The sequence below is a fragment of the Phalacrocorax carbo genome, chromosome 15, assembly GCF_963921805.1.
Source record: "Phalacrocorax carbo chromosome 15, bPhaCar2.1, whole genome shotgun sequence".
In the NCBI taxonomy this organism is placed as follows: Eukaryota; Metazoa; Chordata; class Aves; order Suliformes; family Phalacrocoracidae; genus Phalacrocorax; species Phalacrocorax carbo.
In genome coordinates this window covers 9,824,028-9,844,260 of record NC_087527.1, presented here as the reverse complement: position 1 = coordinate 9,844,260, position 20,233 = coordinate 9,824,028, and the positions used below count along the sequence as shown (strand labels likewise).

At 51.1% G+C, this 20,233-nt stretch overlaps 1 protein-coding gene across 8 annotated transcripts; it reads right to left on the bottom strand.

Moving 5' to 3' along the window:
- Window positions 1–429: 429 nt before the first annotated feature.
- On the bottom strand, window positions 430–18,297 carry CAMKK2 (calcium/calmodulin dependent protein kinase kinase 2). Of its 8 annotated transcripts, none has more exons than XR_010375286.1 (18): window positions 18,112–18,297; window positions 13,513–13,639; window positions 12,596–13,079; window positions 11,787–11,834; window positions 11,325–11,378; window positions 11,110–11,161; window positions 10,887–11,020; window positions 10,223–10,259; window positions 9,405–9,426; window positions 9,030–9,118; window positions 8,577–8,776; window positions 8,433–8,486; window positions 7,896–7,969; window positions 7,274–7,361; window positions 6,251–6,379; window positions 4,480–4,538; window positions 4,178–4,278; window positions 430–3,779 (listed from the first exon to the last, which is right to left on the bottom strand). XR_010375286.1 is itself a non-coding variant. In XM_064466173.1 (17 exons), exons 3-17 carry the CDS (start codon window positions 13,028–13,030, stop codon window positions 3,707–3,709), a joined length of 1,590 nt encoding a protein of 529 aa, XP_064322243.1. In that variant the 5' UTR covers window positions 13,031–13,079; window positions 13,513–13,639; window positions 18,112–18,294; the 3' UTR covers window positions 430–3,706. The 8 variants fall into 8 exon arrangements, 4 of the variants coding, with proteins under 4 accessions (XP_064322243.1, XP_064322242.1, XP_064322245.1 ...); XR_010375285.1 differs by having other exon boundaries at window positions 430–3,782; window positions 18,112–18,296; XM_064466173.1 differs by lacking the exon at window positions 4,480–4,538 and having other exon boundaries at window positions 18,112–18,294.
- Window positions 18,298–20,233: the final 1,936 nt, after the last annotated feature.

The window sequence follows — 20,233 nt, the reverse complement described above, 5'->3', positions numbered from 1 at the left end:
TTGGCTTTTATCGTCACGTAGCCTTGAGCATCTCTAGTGATCACACTGGCACACAAGGTACAGCTCTTCCTTTTCTCTGAACCTTGTCTCCAAAGCTCCAGCATCCTGGCTGGGGCTGTGCTGCCTTTTTCCAGCAGCGCAGTGGGTTTGCTACAGCACTGTTGTTTTGTTTTAGTCTTTGTGTGCCTCCTGAGTGTCACAACTCAACGGTGCCTTTCCAAGAGTCAGTGCTCTAGTCTGTGCAGGTGACTGGCTCGGTTTGGATGATGCAGTGGCTAGAGCCACTGTGGTCTCATCCTAGCCCAAGATCCCCAGTAACGGTAGAGCACCAGACTTTTTGCTAACACAGGAAGGTGCTTTTAGACTCTCACAGTTTGATAAACACCAGTCAAACAGGATAATGGTTCCACTTCATTGACTAACTCTGGGTTTGGTTGCATGTCATTTATTTCAACTTTTACAGAGAAGCTTGAACAGCTGTGTGGAAAAAACACTTACTTGGTTGTTTTGGGTTGTTTTTTTTCTCTTTCTTAGGTAATAGAATTTAAAAGTGGTAAATACACAGTATTTAAACTTGATACACCTGATAAAGTTAAATGCATAATAAAGGGGTAGGAATGAAACACAAGCCTCAGTCATTAAACAAACAGTATAAAAATCACCAAGAGTTCAGGACCTTAGAAAAGAAACAGATCAATTGCCTGATAGGTAAGAGGGGACCACCAAGAAAAACTACTCAAGACAAGAGGCCTGTTTTCCAATAGCACTTTCCTGTGTGCTTTCAGAGCCAAAAAGGCTTAGTACCCAGCATTAAGCCTACAGTCAGCACTGGGCTTGCTTGAAAGGGAGGGAGTTGGGGAAATCAAGCTATAGCCCAGTTCCAAGGCACAAGCAAAATGTTTACTTCACTATAAGAAAAAAGCTAGCTTTACCACTAAGGAACAGCCGCTAGGGAACTGAGCAGATTTATATATATAGTACAGCTTCTCTATCAGGTCATGCATTTAGCTAGATCTTCCTCACACAGCCACTCTTTATGCTTTCAACAGAACTAATCAACAAGAAAAATCTACATTGAGTTTTTTTGAGAAATGTGCATTTTGCTGCAGCCCTGCTGGAGCTGGCTCTCCAAAGCACTTTGGAGAGCACCTTAGGGAAGCTCTGAGCTTTAGGATGCTTACGAACCAAGCCCATGCTAGCTGTAAGACACTGATCTATGGTAATATCTGAGGCCCAGCAACTATGTGGCTGGGCAACGAGGAACTGGCACAGCTTATTCTGTTCAGAAGCCGTGTTGCACCTGGCAAGCCTGTTCGGTAAATGTAAACTGCCTCGCTCGGCATCTGACAAATCACACACCGGAGATATGCAGCACAGAGCATCTCTACAACTCACCTTTAACAAAGCACACCACAAACGTGACTACACACCAGCTATAAATAATCAGATCCCCTCTTTTTTTTTTTTTTTTTTGCAGAATAAGTCCATTTACAAGGTCAGAGAACCGAGCTGCCCACTCGCAGGCAGTTCCGCAATGAAAAGTCCTGTTTAGGAAAGGGGGAGCAGGCAGCTGTAGTAGTGCTGGCACCCAAGTTACCTGTTTGGTTTTCCTATAGCTGAAGCTGCAGGGCTTTGGCATAGCCTTGGACTAAAATGGGAGGAAAACAGTGCGTGTCTTATGGCTCCAAACTCCGTAGTACCACTCCTAAACCATGAACCACCATCGCTGGCTTTGGAGAGAGGCCAGCAGCACAATGTTGTAGTAATAAATTGCGATTTAGGGGGAGGGTTGCTTCAAATGATTGAAAGATATAAGGGACAGTTTGTGTAGGCACCTGCACACTTGCGAACACTACACCAGCTTTAACAAAGACCCGTCCTAAGCAGGAATTACCAGGCCAGGTCTGACTGTCAGTAGGGCCAAGGACCTCAGCGCTCTACTGCTTGTAGTGCCCAAAATCAAGGAAGACAAGGGGAGAGTTGCTTCCTAAAGGCAGGGCACACCTGGCCATGGTTAGCAGACAGAGACCTTACCATTAACCGAAATACTCAGGTCTCTCCTAGTGCCTTCTTCCTCAGGACAAAGAATTACACCTCAGCTGTCCCTTGCATGCTTGGGCCATTCGAATCCTCCCCTCTTTCAGGTACGCCATCATTTTAAATGCCTCCTTCAAGGTCACACAACCACATCAGACAGAGAAGTCAGCCCTTTTACTCCCCAGTCCCACACTCCATCCACAAAACAACTGTACTTACCGTGATCCCTTTCCCCAAAAAACCCTGACTCTTTTCCAGCTCACCCACATGCTGCCACTCTCCAGCTTTGTCCAAGCACAGAGAACTTGGGAAAGTGAGTCTGGGCGTCAGAATCTCTCCCACCACATGATAGATTTTTTTTTTTTTTTTTTTTTTTTACAAGCACCACAAAATGATCAGAGTAATCTGACTGAAGGCGAAAGTGCTCTTCGTAAGAAACAATCCATGAATTAGGTATACACTTAATTTACTAACAAGCCTCTGATCCACAGGCATTCACAAATTACTGGTAATGAACTTGCAAAAAATACATAGCATTGGCCCCAAAAATCCAGATTAAGAGTTTGGAAAACAAAAGTTTCTTTGAAAATTACTAGCTAATCTAAATATTTAATTAAGATCTTAAATTCTAAGCAAGCCCTAAGTCTATACTTAAAAAATAGCATAAGTTGTATTATTTTTAATTGTAGTAAACCATGTAATGTACATGGAAGTGAAGGATTTTACCCTGAATTTTATATTTAATAATATATCTACCTAGATCAAGTAAAAGATTTAGAAACAAACTATTGTTAGTGCTTCCTCTGCTGTTCAAAACAAACATTCAGCTAAACACTACCTTTCACTCGTGTGTCTGCAGCAAAAATAGTTCAGACTGAACTTAAGCCCTTAAATACCTTTTCCTTTCATACACTGAATACTCAACTTACCAAGTGCTAGTCACACCAAGACATTAGGAAAGGCATTAATTACCTTAGGAGGTAATTAACTTCACTTTCTGAATGTCCCAAAGATGCTGTTTAATACAACTTGGCTCACAAAGGTAGGCATTCTTTAAAAAGCTGAAAAGGTGGGTTTTTGCTTTGTTCCCATGCGGTTAAAAAGGTGTCAATTAAAAACAAACCAGAACGACAAGAAATAGATGCAACAACATTTCTGGTAGGTTGTGAACTCTCAAAGTGCGCTTGTGTAGTTTTACTGTTGTGTATGCCACTTGGCAAAAGCTTCACCCTTCTGCGTGTGCCCACCGACTACGCGATGGGCATACAACACACCTGGGATGCTGGCGTCAGTCCCCAGAAATTGTTTGGCATTAAAACCAGGTAAAAGTAGTTCCAAATGCATTTTTGACTGCTTTTTTTTCTCTTTTCTTTTTTTTTTTGCCAAGCACTGTTGCTGCTCAACAGAATAGCTCACCTCTCTGCTATCAGCCAGCACCTTTCCCACAAGAAGTCAGCAGTCCAAGCGATCAGAGATGTCAATGTTTATGACAAGTAGTCGGATGTCTTATAACATGCTGCTATGTAAGCTCTACATCCAGCATTATACTGAAATAGCGCCGTGTCATGCTGTGTTTGGTGTAGGCTCTGTTAATGTCGCTCATCCTCAGCCGCACACTTTAATAACGTGCCCCAGACCAAGTTGCTCAACAGAACCATAAAGTCGTTGTTCACGAAAGAAGTTCCTCCTCTCCAACGTCAGGCAAGTCATTGCATTTCAGGTTATCTTCACTGCCTTGTTTCCTGCTTTAAAAGGAAATAAAACAGTTGCTGAACAACTCCGAAAAAGGCAAAGCAAACAATGAGACACCAGCATCTGCCCGTTCCCTGCCACGGGACCTTTGGGACCAGAACCCTGACCATGTGTCGTCTCCCCCCAGCTCCCCTGTAACAGGCTGGAAGTGCCATAAAAAGATGCATTTCAGCCCATCGGAGGGGCAGGATATGCCATGTCACAAAAATCATCCCACAGAGCAGTTATGGGTCAGACAGAGGATGTGTGAACGTCCCAGTCATGGCCCCATATGAAAGATTCAAAGCCCAACTCCTCAAATCCTTCTCCTGCGCTTTGCAGCAATTTCCAGAGCATTAAGACAAGCTGCAAACGTCTCTTCAGGCTGAGGCAAGGTAATGACACTTACGGCAGCAGGTTCCCGGGGGCAGACAACGACCGCTCCTCCCTCCTGCTTCCCTCGAAAGGGTTCCCAAAGGATCGCTTCCGGATCATCGTTTTAACCAAGATCTGCAAGACCAGATCGGAGTTTGTCAGGGACGCTTTCCTTTCATTCAAAAGCAACAGGAACATCCACCCCTCATGCCCAAGTAATGAAGAATACTAGTGAAAACAAGTCAAATTTCTCTTTTAAAAACAAACAAATAAAAAACCCAGAAGGAAGCATGTTTACAAGTCTCCAGCTGCTTAATACAGGGACTGTATCCTCACCTGAAACCCATGGTGCAACAACTGAACATGCAGATGAGAGCCACGCTAGGTGTGAGAACCTGGAAAGGAGAGCAAAGCCAAGACTGGGAAGACTTTCTATTCCCAGAAGTAGGCTGTCCTGTAGTAAGATGCAGATTACTGCACCCAGTACCTGTAAATTCCCAGCTCCCCCTGATTACCTGGCAGAATTCACTGGAAAGGCAGAGGGGAAGGAAGGAACCGGCACAATTTTGCCTTAATATTTACCAAAACCAGGCTGAAATATTGACTGTTTGTCTAGCATTGGCTGCAAAACACAAAGTTACCCAGTGTCAGCTACAGTCGGAGACTGCTAGGAGCAGAGCAAGTGCCGGGGTTCTTCCCAGGCATCCCCCAACTTATTTTGCTGGTGGGAGCAGACAACGTGAGCAGCAACGCACCCTGCCTTGGCATGTGCATCCTGCTCCGGGAACCCCTGGCTTCATTTGATATTGCTTCTTGTCCCTCTCTGCTTCATTTATCTGCTCACCACGGGTCACCGAGAGCCCTTACACATGTGAAACACGCGTGCCAGCTGTGTCCCACGGGGGAAGGCATTTTATGAGAGAGTCGCAGCCACGTGAATCTTGTACTCGAGCATTAATGCCTGCAGCTGGATGTACAAGGATCAGGCACCGGAGGGCAGTTTTGAAGAACAAATCCAAATGGGAAAATACAAGATCTGCCTGGAGGCAGTGTGTTATTTAAGAGGCAAGAGTCGCAGAAAAGGCTCATTTGCCCTGAACTGTGCTAAACACACCTGGATTTTCAACGGGGCCAGGAGCATTGAGCCATCCTCCACTGCATCTCAGAAAGTCACCTCCAAACAGGAGAAAGGAGGAAAAGTCCTTCATCAATGGTGATCTTTTAAGAGCAACATCTGCTTTTTCAGCCTGAGCAGTGCAAGGTACATTTGCATACCAACGTATCTGCGGTTGAAGAGACTTCTGCAGGGTACCGAAGTGCGACAGAGCTCCAGAAATGGAGCCAGATGTGGGCACAGCCACAAGATGGAAAAAGGGCTTCAAAGGGAGACCTGTACTTTAAAAAACTCACAGCCTGGGTGTCTACAGGCAGATAACACTGCACCAGGGAACTGCGAATGGTTGGTCCCTGTTTCTCCTAACATAAGGGCTAGCTGGCACCCAAAGAAATAATGAAGTTCAAAACCCAAAGGATTTAATTTTCCACACAGGGCAGGGTTACACTGTGGTTCTCACTGCCACAGTGGGTTGCGGAGAATAAAAATATGAGCTTGAAAAGAGATGAGATGAATTCACCAAGAATAGCTCCAGGCGGGGCTTGGCGCATGCCATGGCCCAGACAAAATCTCCATCCTGAGAAGCTCCTGCAGGCCCTATGGCCGGACAGGCAGAGCAGGGCAGGAGCTCCTCGTGCCAGGTCAAAACACCCACTCCTGGCCACAGGCAAGTCCTGGACCAGATGGTCTTCTGCCTTGAGCAAATACAGCACTATTTAGGCAGCCAGCTCAAGCATGGAGACTGGCAACCTGCTGATGGGTCGCTTTGGGACCACTTTGAAATATTCCCCTGCACTGCGGGGTACAGCCACCTCCAGCAAGATGCTGAAACCCCATCTTGCAGCACTTGTTTCTGAGAGAGGGAAGGTCTTTACTCTGATCCTGCCCAATGCTTTTGCCCTTCAGCAGCAACCTCCAGCTGCTTGGGACCACACCGGGAGGCAGCATGGACCCCAGTGTACATCCACAGACCATCGCCTCCCTCGCACTCACCACAGTGGCCAGGCTGGGGATGTGCTTGACCGAATTCTCCACCTCCTCCTCCGTCACCTCGACAAGGGTGCAGTTCTCATCCTCTGTGGGCAGCAGCTCCACTCCATTCTTGGTGACCCAAGGGTGCAACTTCAATTAATAACACAGCCTGTCAGGAACGATTTCCTCTTTTTCATAACTCAAAAAACACAAGCCTGGCAAACGCATCTCCTCACCCAAGCTACGGCCCCTACATGCTCCTGAAATACCAGGGAACAGGGGAGAGACGTGCCATCTCACTGGCAAGCCAGCTCACCCCAGCGCCGCTGGGAACAGCTCAGCCTGGAGCAGAAAATGCCCTCGTGTGGCTCATCCAGAGCCATCACGGGCTCCATCTATGCAACTGAGCTTAACCTTGGTGACCTGCAGCACTGGGCATCTCAGTGGGTTTTAGGGAAGAAGACCTATTTTCACTCTTATCTTACAGATGAGACAGCACCAAGAGGCAGGAGTGATTTATTCCAGACCATACATATGAGCAGTAGTGATGGGGAGACCCACCAAGCCCTAGCCTTGGACCTGAATTAATCCACGACAGAAGGCAGAAACCCCTTTTTCTCCTTGCCCACACACCTGGCATCTTGAGTGGCTGCAGGAGGAGCACAAAATGGTTCAGCAAGTCCCCCGCAATCCTTTTCCCCTACCTTAGTCTCCATTTTCACAGCTTCTCACCCCTTCCAGGCTCCCGCAGGGGTGGAGGACCAGAAATCTCCTGCGAAAGGCTGTTGCACAGTACTTTCCTGGTAGCAGAGGAAATACTGTACTCAGGGGATTTCCTTTTGCCTGTGACTTCTGTAGGCACCAAAGGTCCCAGAACTGAGCAGGTCCCGGAGTAGGGGAAGGAGCTGGGACTTACCTGCCCAGGGGCCCTGGGCACAGGGGAGAACCTAGCCTGGCACGATCAAACTGACTCCCAAAAAAGCCAAGCAAGGAGAACCCAACAGAAGTGAAGCCACAGTCAACCCCAGGGGGGTGGGTCAGTACCTTGATTTCTGGGACCGAAATCCTAGACTCGGGATTTTTGTCCAGCATCCGTGCAATCAAATCCTTCAAGAAATCTGTAACTTCTGGCCTGGGGAAAGGAGAAGGGAGAGATGAGATGGGGAAAGGGATGGATGCTGCCTCCCTTCTTCAGCCCAGTGCCAGCCACCATGGGCCTTCCGGCATAGATTGGGGCTGGACCCCAGGCCTGGCAGGGATGCAACTCCAGGTGCTCGTGCACCTCCCCATACCCCACAGGGAAGCAAAATAACCCCTTTTTGGGCAACCCAAAGTGTGATCCCACATGTACGGGGCTGGGAGAGCCTGACACTAATGCCACCCAGGCTAAAACCCAACAGGTAGCAACTGCAGCGGTTAAGCTGTTCTCTCAAATGCCACTGCAACTTCAGTCGCTCTTTCTTTGGCAACTGCAAACCAAGAGATATTGCCTTCACATTTACTGCAAAGGAAGTTTTCCAGGGCTGAGGGCCAACAGAAGGGCTCAGAGCCTGAGTTTTGCAAAACCGCAGCAGAGCAGGGCCAGTCCCACCCAGGCAGCACCTGAGAAATGGCTCAAATGAGCTTTAAAATAAGGGCTGAGGGTTTTATTTTTCTGAGTACTTACTGGTCTGGGAACTCCAATGTTTGGGTCTTGATTTTATTGTGTAAACTCAGGATCCTTTCATCCATAAAAGGGCACTATTGTGAAGAAAAAGAGCAATGAGAAAAGCAACAAACTCTGTTGAGAAGTGGCAGTGGCGCAGCCAGTCGAGCATCAGAATATTGTAGGGTTTGAAGGAGAGCAAGGAGCCAGTTATAGGGAAATACCAGAAGATTTCCTATTATATCAATGTCTTCTTTTAAACACAATGAAAGTAACATTTGACTAAAACCAACCAAATTACCACCACACCCCTTTCCTAAAAAATCTGGCCAGGCACAGAATTTTATCTCTGGGGAAAAAGAAAAACAGCCCTTTTGTCTGCACCCATCTCACAGACAGGCAGAGGTTTCCCATTTCCACCCACACATCCCTACCTCTCCTCGGCAATACTCAACTGCTTGAACAGGGGTGCAAATCCCACCAGGTACCTGGCACATGGGAGGCACATGCCAAACCCCTCCAGACCACCAACAGTGCTGAAAAAATCAATCTCATTACCTGCCCAAACACGAAGCAGTACAGCGTGATCCCCATGGCCCAGACATCCAAAGCCTGCAGAGCAAAGAAAGCATAGTCAGGTCTACAATGGACAGTGTGTGCAAGGAAGATTAGTCCAAAAACCCTCAAATTGCTATTAAATACCTTTCCAGAGAAGATTTTCCTGGTTTCTGAGAGTGTTTCTGGAGCCATGAAGGCGGGGGTCCCCACTGTGTTGGTTAAGAGGGCATCGGCTCCCTTGAACTCATTGCTCACTCCAAAGTCGGCTATCTTGACGTGCCCGTCTTCCCCCACAAGGAGGTTGGAAGGTTTAATATCCCGGTGGATTATCTTTTGATAGTGCACTGCAGCCGAAGGGAAAACAAGTGATTCAGCAGCAGCACCAGTCTGCAGCAAAGGGGCCATGAAGCCCCCACATGGCTGCAAGCCTTTCTGCTAACACCACGACCAGCCCTAGCTTCAAAAACCCTTGTGCAGTAGCATGAGCCACCAGAAATGGCACTATACACCAGCAGAAAGTCCAGCCCCAGGTGTTTAGGGGAAAAAAAAAAACAAACCAAAAATAAGAAATCCAATTCTTTTTGCACAGACACTCACAGTATTCAATGCCCTTGATCAGATCCTGGAAGTAGAACCGAGCCTGATCCTCACTGAGAGGTTTCAGAGTTGGGATTTCCATCACGGGGCTGCAAAGGCAACAGAGAATGGAGCTCATTCCCCATTCAGATGCACTGAAACAGGTCCTGGAGGCTTTGCCACTGGCCAGTGACAGCACGCAGCCCCAAACACAGGCACATAGTACACCACTGTAACTGGGTTCAGGAGATGCTACCCAAACCCGTAGGGCACCCACCATGAACCTCCCCACTGCCTCTGCGTTCCACACCCGCTTCAGGTGGCTGAGCTCTGCCACCTGCCAACCTGCCTCATGTTCATGCTTCAGTAGGTTTAAATCTGGAATTCAATACTCACCCTTGCTTCACCAGTTCAAACACTGAAACACAAAAGAGAAGGTGATTATGGATCACTTACAGGTCAGAGCTCCTGTGAGCACAGTCTCAGCACAAAAGCAATTTTAATGATAAAAATTCTAAAAATAATTATTTTTTTTTTAAAGAAGGGGATGCCATCTTATGCAAGGCACATGGCATTTTGGTTGTTTCCATTTTCAGTTAAGGGAATGCTGCCAACTACCTTCTCAGTGCTGCAGCTTCAGCATCATGAAATGCCCTCCATACAGCACACTAAAACCCTCAGTTTGCCTGCAAACCTCCGCGCTTGGCCATGAAGGCATCGCATGCTCCTCCGCTAGTATAGGCTGAACATAAATGATTGAAAAGTAATGCCTCCTCCAAAACTGTGTGTATTTACATCAAGTAAACCACTGCAGTCTGCAAGACAGGTTGGGAAGGAGCTCGTTGGTACCATGGATAATTAACATATGCCTTGTTCTCAAAGCTGAAGAAACAAAGCTACTTTCTAGCAGCCCAGCTTCAGAGCTGAGAACATAAATGCTGGTACCTCTCATGGCAAAGCAGGCCCTGATGTCAAATTAAAGCTGTAAAGTGCTATAAAGCACTCCTGTCTTCTTTCTGAACCCAGACTGGATCCCGGTTGCTCTGACCATTAGAGGGGATTTGTTCCTCCAGCACATCCAGGCCATACCCACTCTGGAGAAGAGACCCAACCATGCACACAGCTGCCCCAAAATGCAGTGGGAAAACCCTTTGCCCCAGCAAACCCCAATCCCCCCAACACCCCACGAGTGCCGCAGGGCAGTGGGCAGTTACCCATGTACAGGTGGTCCTCACTGGGGTCATCCAGGACCTGCCAAAAGAAGTGGAAATTAAACAGCACCAAAAAACCTTGCAGATTAAACACTGATTTTTTTATTTAGCGGCCATCTCAATTCTGCCGTCTGCACCATTAACATGGTCTGCTAATCTCCAAGCTTCTACCCACAAGGGGTGGGAAAAAAAGGAGAGAGATATAGCTGTACTTCAAGGAAGTAAATATTTAAAACACACAGGAAGCATCATCTGACTCATGAGCCAAATAATCCTAAATGAGCCTGCACATCCTTAGTTCTTGAGGTTTTTGGACCATTTCATACAGTCAGTGGGCAGAGGGCAGGGCGGCTGCACTGCAGAACCTGCAGAAACATCAGTTCCTCGCCAAAACCCATCTGAGCACCTGTTTCCTCCAAGGAAGCAATATTTTTCTGCATTTCTCTTTCTGGGCAAGGGAGAAAAAAATCCTCTTTTGGGAGGTAGGAATAAAAAAACCTATTAAACCAGTGAAAACACGAATGTCCCATAGGCAGGACCTCCCACGGCCATCCCAGCCCCTCTGTGGTCGCTCCCTCTGCCCAAGTCAATGTGTAGCCCATCCCTGCAGCATCCAGGCTCCTCCACACCCAGGGTGGGTTTTGGGAAGGGGCTGGCTGCTGCTCACCTCCACCAGCTTCACCACATTGGGGTGGTCCAGCTTCTTCAGGATGGCGATCTCCTGGTAGACCTGTTCAATGGGCCCTTTGGGCTGCAGGCAGCCCTCAGAGGCAGTTTTGGCCCCGCGGGGTGGCGGACGACCTGTGGGAAAAGCAAAGATAGTGTCCGGTTGGGAATGAGCCCCCGGGGTCCCCAGATCACTTCCCACCCTAAAGCTTTTGTGCACTTACGGGGGAAGCCTGCCTGTCTCATCAGCTTCTTTTTGGAGAGAACCTTCATTGCCTACAAGAGGGGAAAAATGTGGGATTTGGGACAAATTAAGGATAAAACGGGGCCAGTGGGATGGGGCCGGCATGGAGCCAGGCAGGGAGTCAGCGGAGGGGATCTATCCCTGTCCCCTGTGCCACCTGCCCTGCTGCAGGCTCTGGGGATGTGCGCTACTCACATAGTAGGTGTTATCGTCCTCGTTGTAGGCCAGCTTCACCACCCCGTAGGAGCCCTAGAGAGGGGCACAGCCATGGGGATCAGTTAGGGATAGTCAAAACAAAAAACCTACAGCACCAAACCAGGTTCCAGGCTCCTCCACAAACCCAGCCCCACGGAGCTGGCAGGCAATGCCAAGGGTAGTGGGACACACAGGCTGGCATCACACTGCCAGCAAATAAAAGCTTCAAATGCCCCATTTTCTGGGAGGGAGGGGGAATGGGGAAAATTAATAATGATTTTTTTAAATATATACAATTCAATTGGCACCAACCAGAAAAGACCCGCATCACAGCAAGGAGCGGGCTGAGTTGCCGTGGTGAGCAGCTGAAATTGCCATCTCACCAGATTGACAGCAAAAGCAAGCCCAGTGCTCTCCCACCCCAAATCCCCCCATCCCACCCCAAACCTGGTCAGTATTCACCTTCCCAATTTCATCCTTCAGCTTGTACTGGTTGAGCTGCACACAGTCCTGCAGGGAAGAGAGGGGGGGTTCTGACATGAGCCACGAAACCGCTCACGTTTGCCCTCCTCCTTTTAAATCGCCAGCAAAACTTTCTCTGCAAACTCATGCCCTGTTCTGCTCTGCCCAGGCACCCTCTCAGGGCTGGGCAGCTTTGATTCATGAGCCATAAACGCCAGCTGCCCAGCCACGCGTCGGCGTGTTTATAGATGGCTAATTGCAAATGTTAACGGCCAGGCAGGCAATATTGTCTGCTCACGTGGAACAAGAGTGTATGACAGGCGGGTGGCGGTGGGGATCAGCAGCCGGGAGAGCCCTGGGGGGTTTAAAACCGGCAACCTGGAGCCAAGTATTTTTATTTCTTATGAGTGCAGTAGCCGCTTGCTGCCTGTTTTCTGTCAGCACTGGCGGGCTGGGGGCAGGCAGGGCCACTTTCTCTTTAGATCTCAGCAGCTCTCTCTTTATTTTTATTTTTAAGGGAGAGAAAAAGAAAACTGCAGCACACCACCAGTTCACCCAAAACTCAGCCGTGAGAGCTGGCAGCGTTTGCAAAAGGCATGAAATGCATCAAGCTGCTGGGTCCCACCTCCCCAGGGGCTGTCCCCACAGCCCAGGATGGACCAGGACGTTCCACCCCCTCCTGCCCTGCAGCTGTGGACACGCCACAGGGCTGTATCCCAAGAAACCAAGTGAGAAGCAATGCCACGGTGGCAGGAAACCTGGAGGACAGGGGCAGGAGAGCTGCAGGAGCAGTATTTGTCCCCCCTCACCTGTAGTCCTGTGATGGACACGCGGTTTGACTCCACTGTTGGCCGCCGCGGCAGCCGTGGGGAGGAGTGCGGAGATGTCACCGGAGAGTAAGGGAGGGATGGGTAGATGAAGCGTTCGTTAGCGCCGTCGCCATTCCCGGGCGAGCGGGCAGGCTGCGACCGCTCCTGCAGGGAGAGCTTTCGGCCAGAGAGGTGCAGCTTCGCCCTCGGCTCCCGGCCGTCCCCAAAACCCTCACTGCTGGGCGTGTTCATCTCCTCCTCGCTCGCACTCCCCGTTGCGTCGTATTCAGTCACCACGATGAGCGAGGCCATGCCGCGGCAGCGGGGGCTCAGCGCCAGGGGGTCCCACGGCGCCCCAGGCACTCGGCAGCCACAGCCTCCGTCACAGCAGAGGGGCCATGGGGCAGGCGAGGTGCTGGGGACGCATGATGGCATGGTGTGACCGACGGCCTCATCCCGGCCACGCTGCGACAGGGAGGCACACCTGCAAACACAGGACGGCTCAGCTGGGCTCCCCCAGAACGCAGGATTTCCTCCCACTGGTTGTTACTCTACAGCTTAATTTATTCATTCCATAGAGGATGGTAAAGCCAAGGGCAGGGGTGCAGGATGGAACCAGGACCCATGCACCTGCCCTGCCACATGGCAGACCCCTGGCAGGGGCCAGCCTCAGCTCCCAGGCTGCTCCTTCCACCCCCTTTATTTAAATACCTCCAGGGAATTACAACCTCGCCTCCTCTGCTACACAAATACCCTAAAAAGGGTACTTTTACAGGGGCAGGATCAGGCCCTGCACTATGCTGGCATAAATACCGCTCTGTTCCTTACTTTACTACTTGGTCCTGAGGCTGGAGCAGGCAAATCTCTGCCAAACACCTCCCAGACAAAGCAGTTCATGGGCACAGGGACCTGCTTACCAAGCGCAGGGTGCAGGATCAGCCCCCCCAGCTCACTGCCTCTTCCCACAGCCTGTCATTGCCAGCGATTTCTCTTCCTTGCCCTGGGCTCCCTACTGCCTTCTGTGCAAAAATCAGGTTCCTGAACCTTGGGATAAATGAGAAAACAATTCTGTTAGCAACAGAGAATTAAATCTATATATACACATATAATATTAAATAATCACTTTAAAAGGGGAGAAAATGGTGTACTTTACACATGCCAGGCACCCTGCAGCAGCTGGGGCAGTTCGATGGTTGTTTAGTTGTAAACCATCACTCTTCCCTGCTGCGATGCCAGTGCTGTTTTTAATTTCTAGGTTAACGAGTTGCTGCAGAAGCAAGTGAAAAAAAATATCCTGAAACAAACAGCCCAGAAGCAGGAACAAGGTTTGAGGCGTTTTTCTGCCTGGTTCCCACACCTCAGCGAGGCGGATGGTTAAAATTAGCTCCACTCATCTCCATTGAAGTTTCCGTGATGCACCCGCAGCACAACCACTCTGAATCAGCCCAGCAGAAATTACGGGTCAAGTACAGAAATCAAATCATCTCCCCCTTCCTCGAGGCTTCACAATGGCCTAATTGCTGTTTTCAACACCAATCTATAAACTGGAGCTTTTTTTGCCCAAGCAGGATCGGCCCAGAGCTAAAGCCGACCTGGCGTCGCTTGCTTCTTCAAGGTGCAGAGAAACACAGGGGATGCGAAGGCTATAAATAAGCTGATGAACGGCAACAAGGGCAAACTATTTCAGAAACGCCGCGTTTTGCGGGGCTGAATCCAATCCTAGACGGGGCTTTGCTGGGCAAGAGAGCCAGGAGCCACCAGCCAAGCCAAGCCAGGGCTCCATGTCTTGGGCATTGTGGCTGCAAAACTACCCCCCGGTGCTGCTGGTGGCATAGCAGCATGTTTTAATGCACTCCCAAAATGGATTAAAACAAACAGGCAGACCCCCCCCCCCCATTCACCCTGAACACACAGGGATGCATCTTGAGGCCGGTTGCCATTTGCCTGGTTTGCTTTGGGCACCCCGCCAGCGGGCACATATAAATAGCTACCTTCCGAAGCTGGAGCCGATCCCGAACACTGTGCCCTTTACCCTCACCATGCGCCATGCCCACACCAAAAAAGGCAGCTTATTGGGGTGGCCCCAGGATGAAGCCACTCCAGGAGCACCACCAGCCGCAGGACTGGTCTCTGGTCATGGCACGGCACGGCCGGGCATCCCATTCTGCCCCCAGAGCATCGGCTGCATCTGAGTTTCCAAGGGTTCATGCTAAACTTTGCTGGGCTAGAGCAAAATTGAGTCACAAAGTCTCTGCCACACTTGAGAGCAGAGCATGCCCTGGCTGGTGGGAGTTAATTGGCTTGACCAGGATAAATACATCAAGGCTGATTAATTCAAGCAGGCTTCCCTGGGCTCTGTAAACAGGCTAAAAGTCATCCAAACACCATCATAACATCAGCTAGGGTGGAAAATCAGTGAGCTTTTTTTTTTCCCCCTTTCCGCACATGCAAAAGGGCTGAGCATGGGGTTTTGTAGAAATTGCCCTTTGAGATGATACCTTCTCCGAAAGAAACCCAAAAGTGGGATCCCACTGTTGAACACAGCCTCACAGGACATGGAACAACTGCTAACGATAATGCAGCCAGTTCTCCTTCAGCACACAGGGAAGCTGAGGAGGAAGAGAACAGCCGTATTCCCAGCTAGAGGGAAAACTAAAATAGCTGGAATGGGGGGAATAAACCCAAAGAGGGGAAACACAGCCTAGGGCCTTTGGCTTCACCAACGCACCCAGGTCCTTGCCTGGGGAAAAGCGGCACGTTCTGGCATGAACTCCAGCAGATCCTTATGTAAAAGAGAGCAGCACATGCCCACAAAATCCTCAGGAAATATAACAGCCTGGTGTATAGGAACGATTTATCAGCATGGCTTTTGGCTGCAATCCATATATAACCCATAGCGGCTGCGGCAGGATTATCGAAGCAATCAGTCTCACATCTAATTCAACAAGAACAGGGATATTAAAATGAAAAGAGGTCTGTGAAACCCTGGCAGTGGCTCTCCCTCTCACTCAGCGTCCACGTGGCTTAGTGGAAACGAATGGGAACAAAATCAGCCCCTGCGAGGGTGAAGTGATTTTTACAGCCCCCTCCTGCCACCCCAGCTCTGCTGTAAGTGTGTGGTCCCTGCTGGGATGTGGCCACCTCCAGATGGGAACATGCCAACCGATTTTGGGGGGCGCAGAGGATGACACCTTGCAGCCAGCACTGGCTGCACAGATTTAAACCAGAGCGTATGGACGCATGGGCACATCCCTCCCTCCCTGGAGCTGTTTCTCTCTACCCAGACACAGGACGGATGATGGGACAGTCCCCTCAGCTACCGCCGCCTACCACATGCTCGCCTTCCCCCCATGTGCCCTTCCTGTCATCAGTGAGATGCGGCATCAGGGGTCGGACCCTCCTGAGGGAGTAAGACTTGGTGGTGTCTCCGTCAGCAACACCTCCATCCAACTTCTGTGGGGATCAGCTCACACACTGCAAATAAAGCTGTTCATAACAAAATTGAACACAAACCACCTAAAACAAGGCTGATTTTACTCGCAGAGGATCCTCCCCCTGCTACCGCTGAAGGTCTGCAGTTAAAAGTTAAGCAGGGCCAGCGCACGGGGCAGTTATGGGCTCTCGCTGGGCAGAGTCCAGTGGCTATTTTGCTTTCCCTGGTCACTGTCAGCGGTGGAATTGGTAGTGCCAAGAGCAGTGTCATCTGCAGCAACGGGGGCATCAATCACAGTTTCCCTTCCTACGGGTGAGTGTAGGCCTTGCCAGAAATATATTAGTCACTGTAGTATACAAAGACCATATGCATCCCTGCCTGACTTTTAATGGAAAAAAATCTCTCAGCAGCTTCTCTAGAAGTCAGAGGACACCCAAAATAATGAGATACTGGAAACAGGCACCCAGCCCCCATCTACATCACATCCCTGTGCCTGAGCAGTGAAGCCTTTCATTGCTACTGGGGCAAATAGAAGAGCCTCCTGCACTGCCTGGCCCATCCAACAGAGGGTGGAAAGAAATGGGGAAAAAATACAAAGCCAGGCTGGTAGCATTGTAACAGCATGAAACGCGGTGGCAGATTTCAACAGGAATCCAAAAACATCTTCAACAAGATTTTTTTAAAATCTTGATGATACCACCTAATACTGCTTAAGCAATATATAATGAGTATCTCAAAACAGGAGCGTAAGCTCCAGACCCGGTGTTGAGCATGGGCCAGGATGAGCCCAGGGCACCATGATCCAGTGCCTCGTCCAGTGCTGCCGAGCGGCGCCCGGCTCTCCTGGAAGCAACAGCTCCAGCTCGCGATGCCCACGAGAGAGGAAATGAGAGCGGCTCTGCACTTTGTGAACACCACTTAAAAGATATTAAGGCTGAGCTGAAAGCAAAGCCTCCTCCAAATTACCGCCCCAATCTGATAACAGCCGCCTTCCCCGGAATGGCGCTGGGCGCTGGTCGATCAGACACTCCTTGCAGTGATCAGACACTCCTTGCAGCGCTCTCAGGGATGGGCTCTCAGGTTTGTTGGCTGTTTTTCCCAAAACAAAGTGCTCAGGGAGAGGGGCCAGGAGAGGGATGGGCCTCCTTCCCCTGGGAGAGGGGGTGCCTCTCTGGTCAGAGGCCACAAAGGCAGCTCCAGCTACCCAGCCACCGCACATCCCCTCCCCAGCACAGACCCCCTGGCCTTGAGGACAACCTGGTTCTGACCCAGGGGTGTTTTCAGCTCCTGTAGCATCGCACAACCATGCGGTCAGTCCCAGCTCTATTGCAACAGCTTCCTGTGGTCAACCCACCACTGCTTTTGGTCTTTACCGTTACCTTCATGTTCCTGATGCTCTGTGCCATGCATGTGGCCGCAGGGCTGCATCCCACCTCCTTACCACGCTCGGTCACTCGCAGCAACCCACTCTGTGGCTTCTTCTAATGAGACCTGTCCCCTGCCCACAGTTGCTCCACCAGCTCTGTCCCCTCCATCTTCTCCTGGCCTCTCACTTGCCCCTTGACCTTAAAAATCCCCTCCTTTTCCTAACCCCACGGCCTAACTCGCACCACTCCCCCTGTTCCGAGCCCTCGCCTCCGCGGGCAGAAGCCCCACGGGACGCCTGGTGTCGCGGGGACGGCCACCACCCTGTCACAGCCCGGGATGCCGCCAGCCCGTCGGGTACCGCCGGCACACGTCGGGGCGGGTGGGTGGCCGAAGGCGAGCGGGAGCGGGATGCCGGCCGGGCCCGGGCGGCCACGGCGCGGCTCCCCGAAACGGGATGGGGAAATGGCAGCCCCGATCCCCCGTCGCCAAAATACCTGCGACGCCGTGCACAGGCCGGCCGCGAACCCCGCGGGAAAGCCCCGTTTGAAGGCGATGCCGTTGTCTGTCTGCTCGGAGGGCATCCCCATCCCCGGGCCGGCCCCGGCCGCCCACGCCCGCCCGGGTCCCTCCGGGCGCGGCTTTGTCTCCGCCGCCGCGGGCGCATCCCCGGGCCGGGCCCGCCCGGCCTCCCCCGCCCGCTCCCGCACCCACCGACCTGGCGGGACGTGACGCGCCGCCCCGCTCCGCGCCGCTCCGCCGGCAGCACGGACCGGCCCCGCAGCCCCCGCAGCCGCCCGCGGGGCCGGAGCGCCGCCGCCCGGCGCCGCCTTCGCTTTCGGTTCCGCTCCGGCGGCGGCAGCGAGGGAAGGAGAGAGGGAGGGAGGGAAGAAGAGAGGGAGGGATGGAAGGAGGGCGGGAGGCCCCGCTCCGCCCCGGGGAAGGGGAGGTTTCCCCCCGGGCAGCCGCATCCTGCCCGCCCACCCCCGTAAGCCGTTCTTTGGGGTGAGGTTTTTTTTTGTTTGTTTTGGGTTTTATTTATTTTTAAAAAAAATATTTGATTTCCCCCTCCGGCCGCGCGGCCCCGCCTCACCTGGCAGCGCAGCCGCGGGATGCAGCCGCGGTTGCCCCCGCCGGTCCCGCTCCGGGGCGCGGCCCCGGGCGCAGCCGAGCCCCGCCGCGAGTACCCCCCGTCCCGGAGGGCCACGGACCGCAGCGTCGTCCCGCCGCTCGGCCGGGGCTTCCTCCCCTCCACCCTTGCACCAACACAGAATTGCCAGAGTGAGGTCGACTGGGTCTAAATTGGGTTACCTGCATCAGCCCCGCTGGACCGTCACTAAGCTAAGCCCAACGCTGCTGAAATCATCACCTAAAGCGGGGTTTAGAAACCAGTTGTTTGGAAATGTCACAGCAGCCACCGCCAGGCCACAGCCACCACCGCTGAGCACAGCTCCCGCTCAGGTTGCAGCTCTGCGGTGCCAGACGGAGCCAATGCTGCTGCACGGGCATGGCCTTTAACGACCCAGCTGGCACCAGCCCTTTGTAAACGTCGCTCTTGCTTTGTCCATGCTAATTAGTTGGTTTTCTTATCGAAAACCGTTCTTCCCCTGAGCTCACCTGCTGTTTTCTGATCGACTCTTCATGAAGCAACAGCTTCAACCTTGAGCAGATGCAAACACCACGGCTGGCACAACCCTTCCTCGTTGTGCTTTGAGTCCCAGTTGCAGGCACTGCTTCGACACTGTAGAACTCCCTGTCGTAGAGTCCTGCTTCCATGTGAGCTTTATGGGTAAATGCTGCTAATTTGACCAGGATCTTGAAAGCCACTCTAGAATCAGGTTTATGCGCTTACTGTAAAATAGTAGGCGCTCCAAACAGTTTGCGATTGAACTCCTCGGTGCTGGTTAAGGGAGGTTTGATAACGCAGCTGAGGGGTGAGCCACCAAAGCCAGTGCTCCCGTGAAGCCCACGTGGGAACCTGGGTTACTTTTCACTGTTAGAAATACAGCTGGTGTTTTAAAGTTAGGCACTGATGAGTGTTGCAGTGTGGCTGTAGGCAGATGATTAATGAGATGTATAAACTAGCACCCGACTACCCTCGTTTCAACCACATCTTAGAGCTTCTCTCTTCCTGCCTTACCTGCCAGGGCTCCAGCAGAGTCATGTTTAGGTCTGGTCTTGCTTTCTCATTGCTAACAATGCCACAGATCAACCTAGCACTTCCCAGCAGGATTGTCTCCAAGTCTTTAGACTAATGACGTTAGCTTTTACATAGTCACAAGGTGAAAGGACTGACACCCCATGGTCAAGGTTCACCCACAAAAGGTTTACACTCACAAAACTGCAACCCCATCTGCCCTGAAACCTCACACTACATCTGAAATGAAATTTTCTTCCAAAATGAGACTCTAATTGCTAAAATTCAACAGCAGCATGTCACATATTGAGTTAGCTGCGATCTTCATTTATTGACCCGAAAACCAGAGCAGGTAACTCACACGCAGCACCTATGGGAGGACACATACAATGAACACGTTTCAGCTGAGCTGGGGCTTGTGTTTAGCACCCTTTACCTTTCTCAGCCGCTCTTTGTGCAAAGACACATTTAACAACAGTGCCTGGACTTTGCACCATTAGACCTCTCCGACTGAATCCTGGCTTTTTCCCTTCTGCCAGCACCATCTGTTTCTACAGTGTAAACAGCGACTGTAGACAGGTTAAACGCAAGGACACATTTTAAAGGAGACTCCCCATTCTATACCACTTAAAATAAGCACAAAGGAGCTTCGCTTGCATTTTCCACTATTATTGTACCCCCGTTTTCATAAAGCCAGCACTGA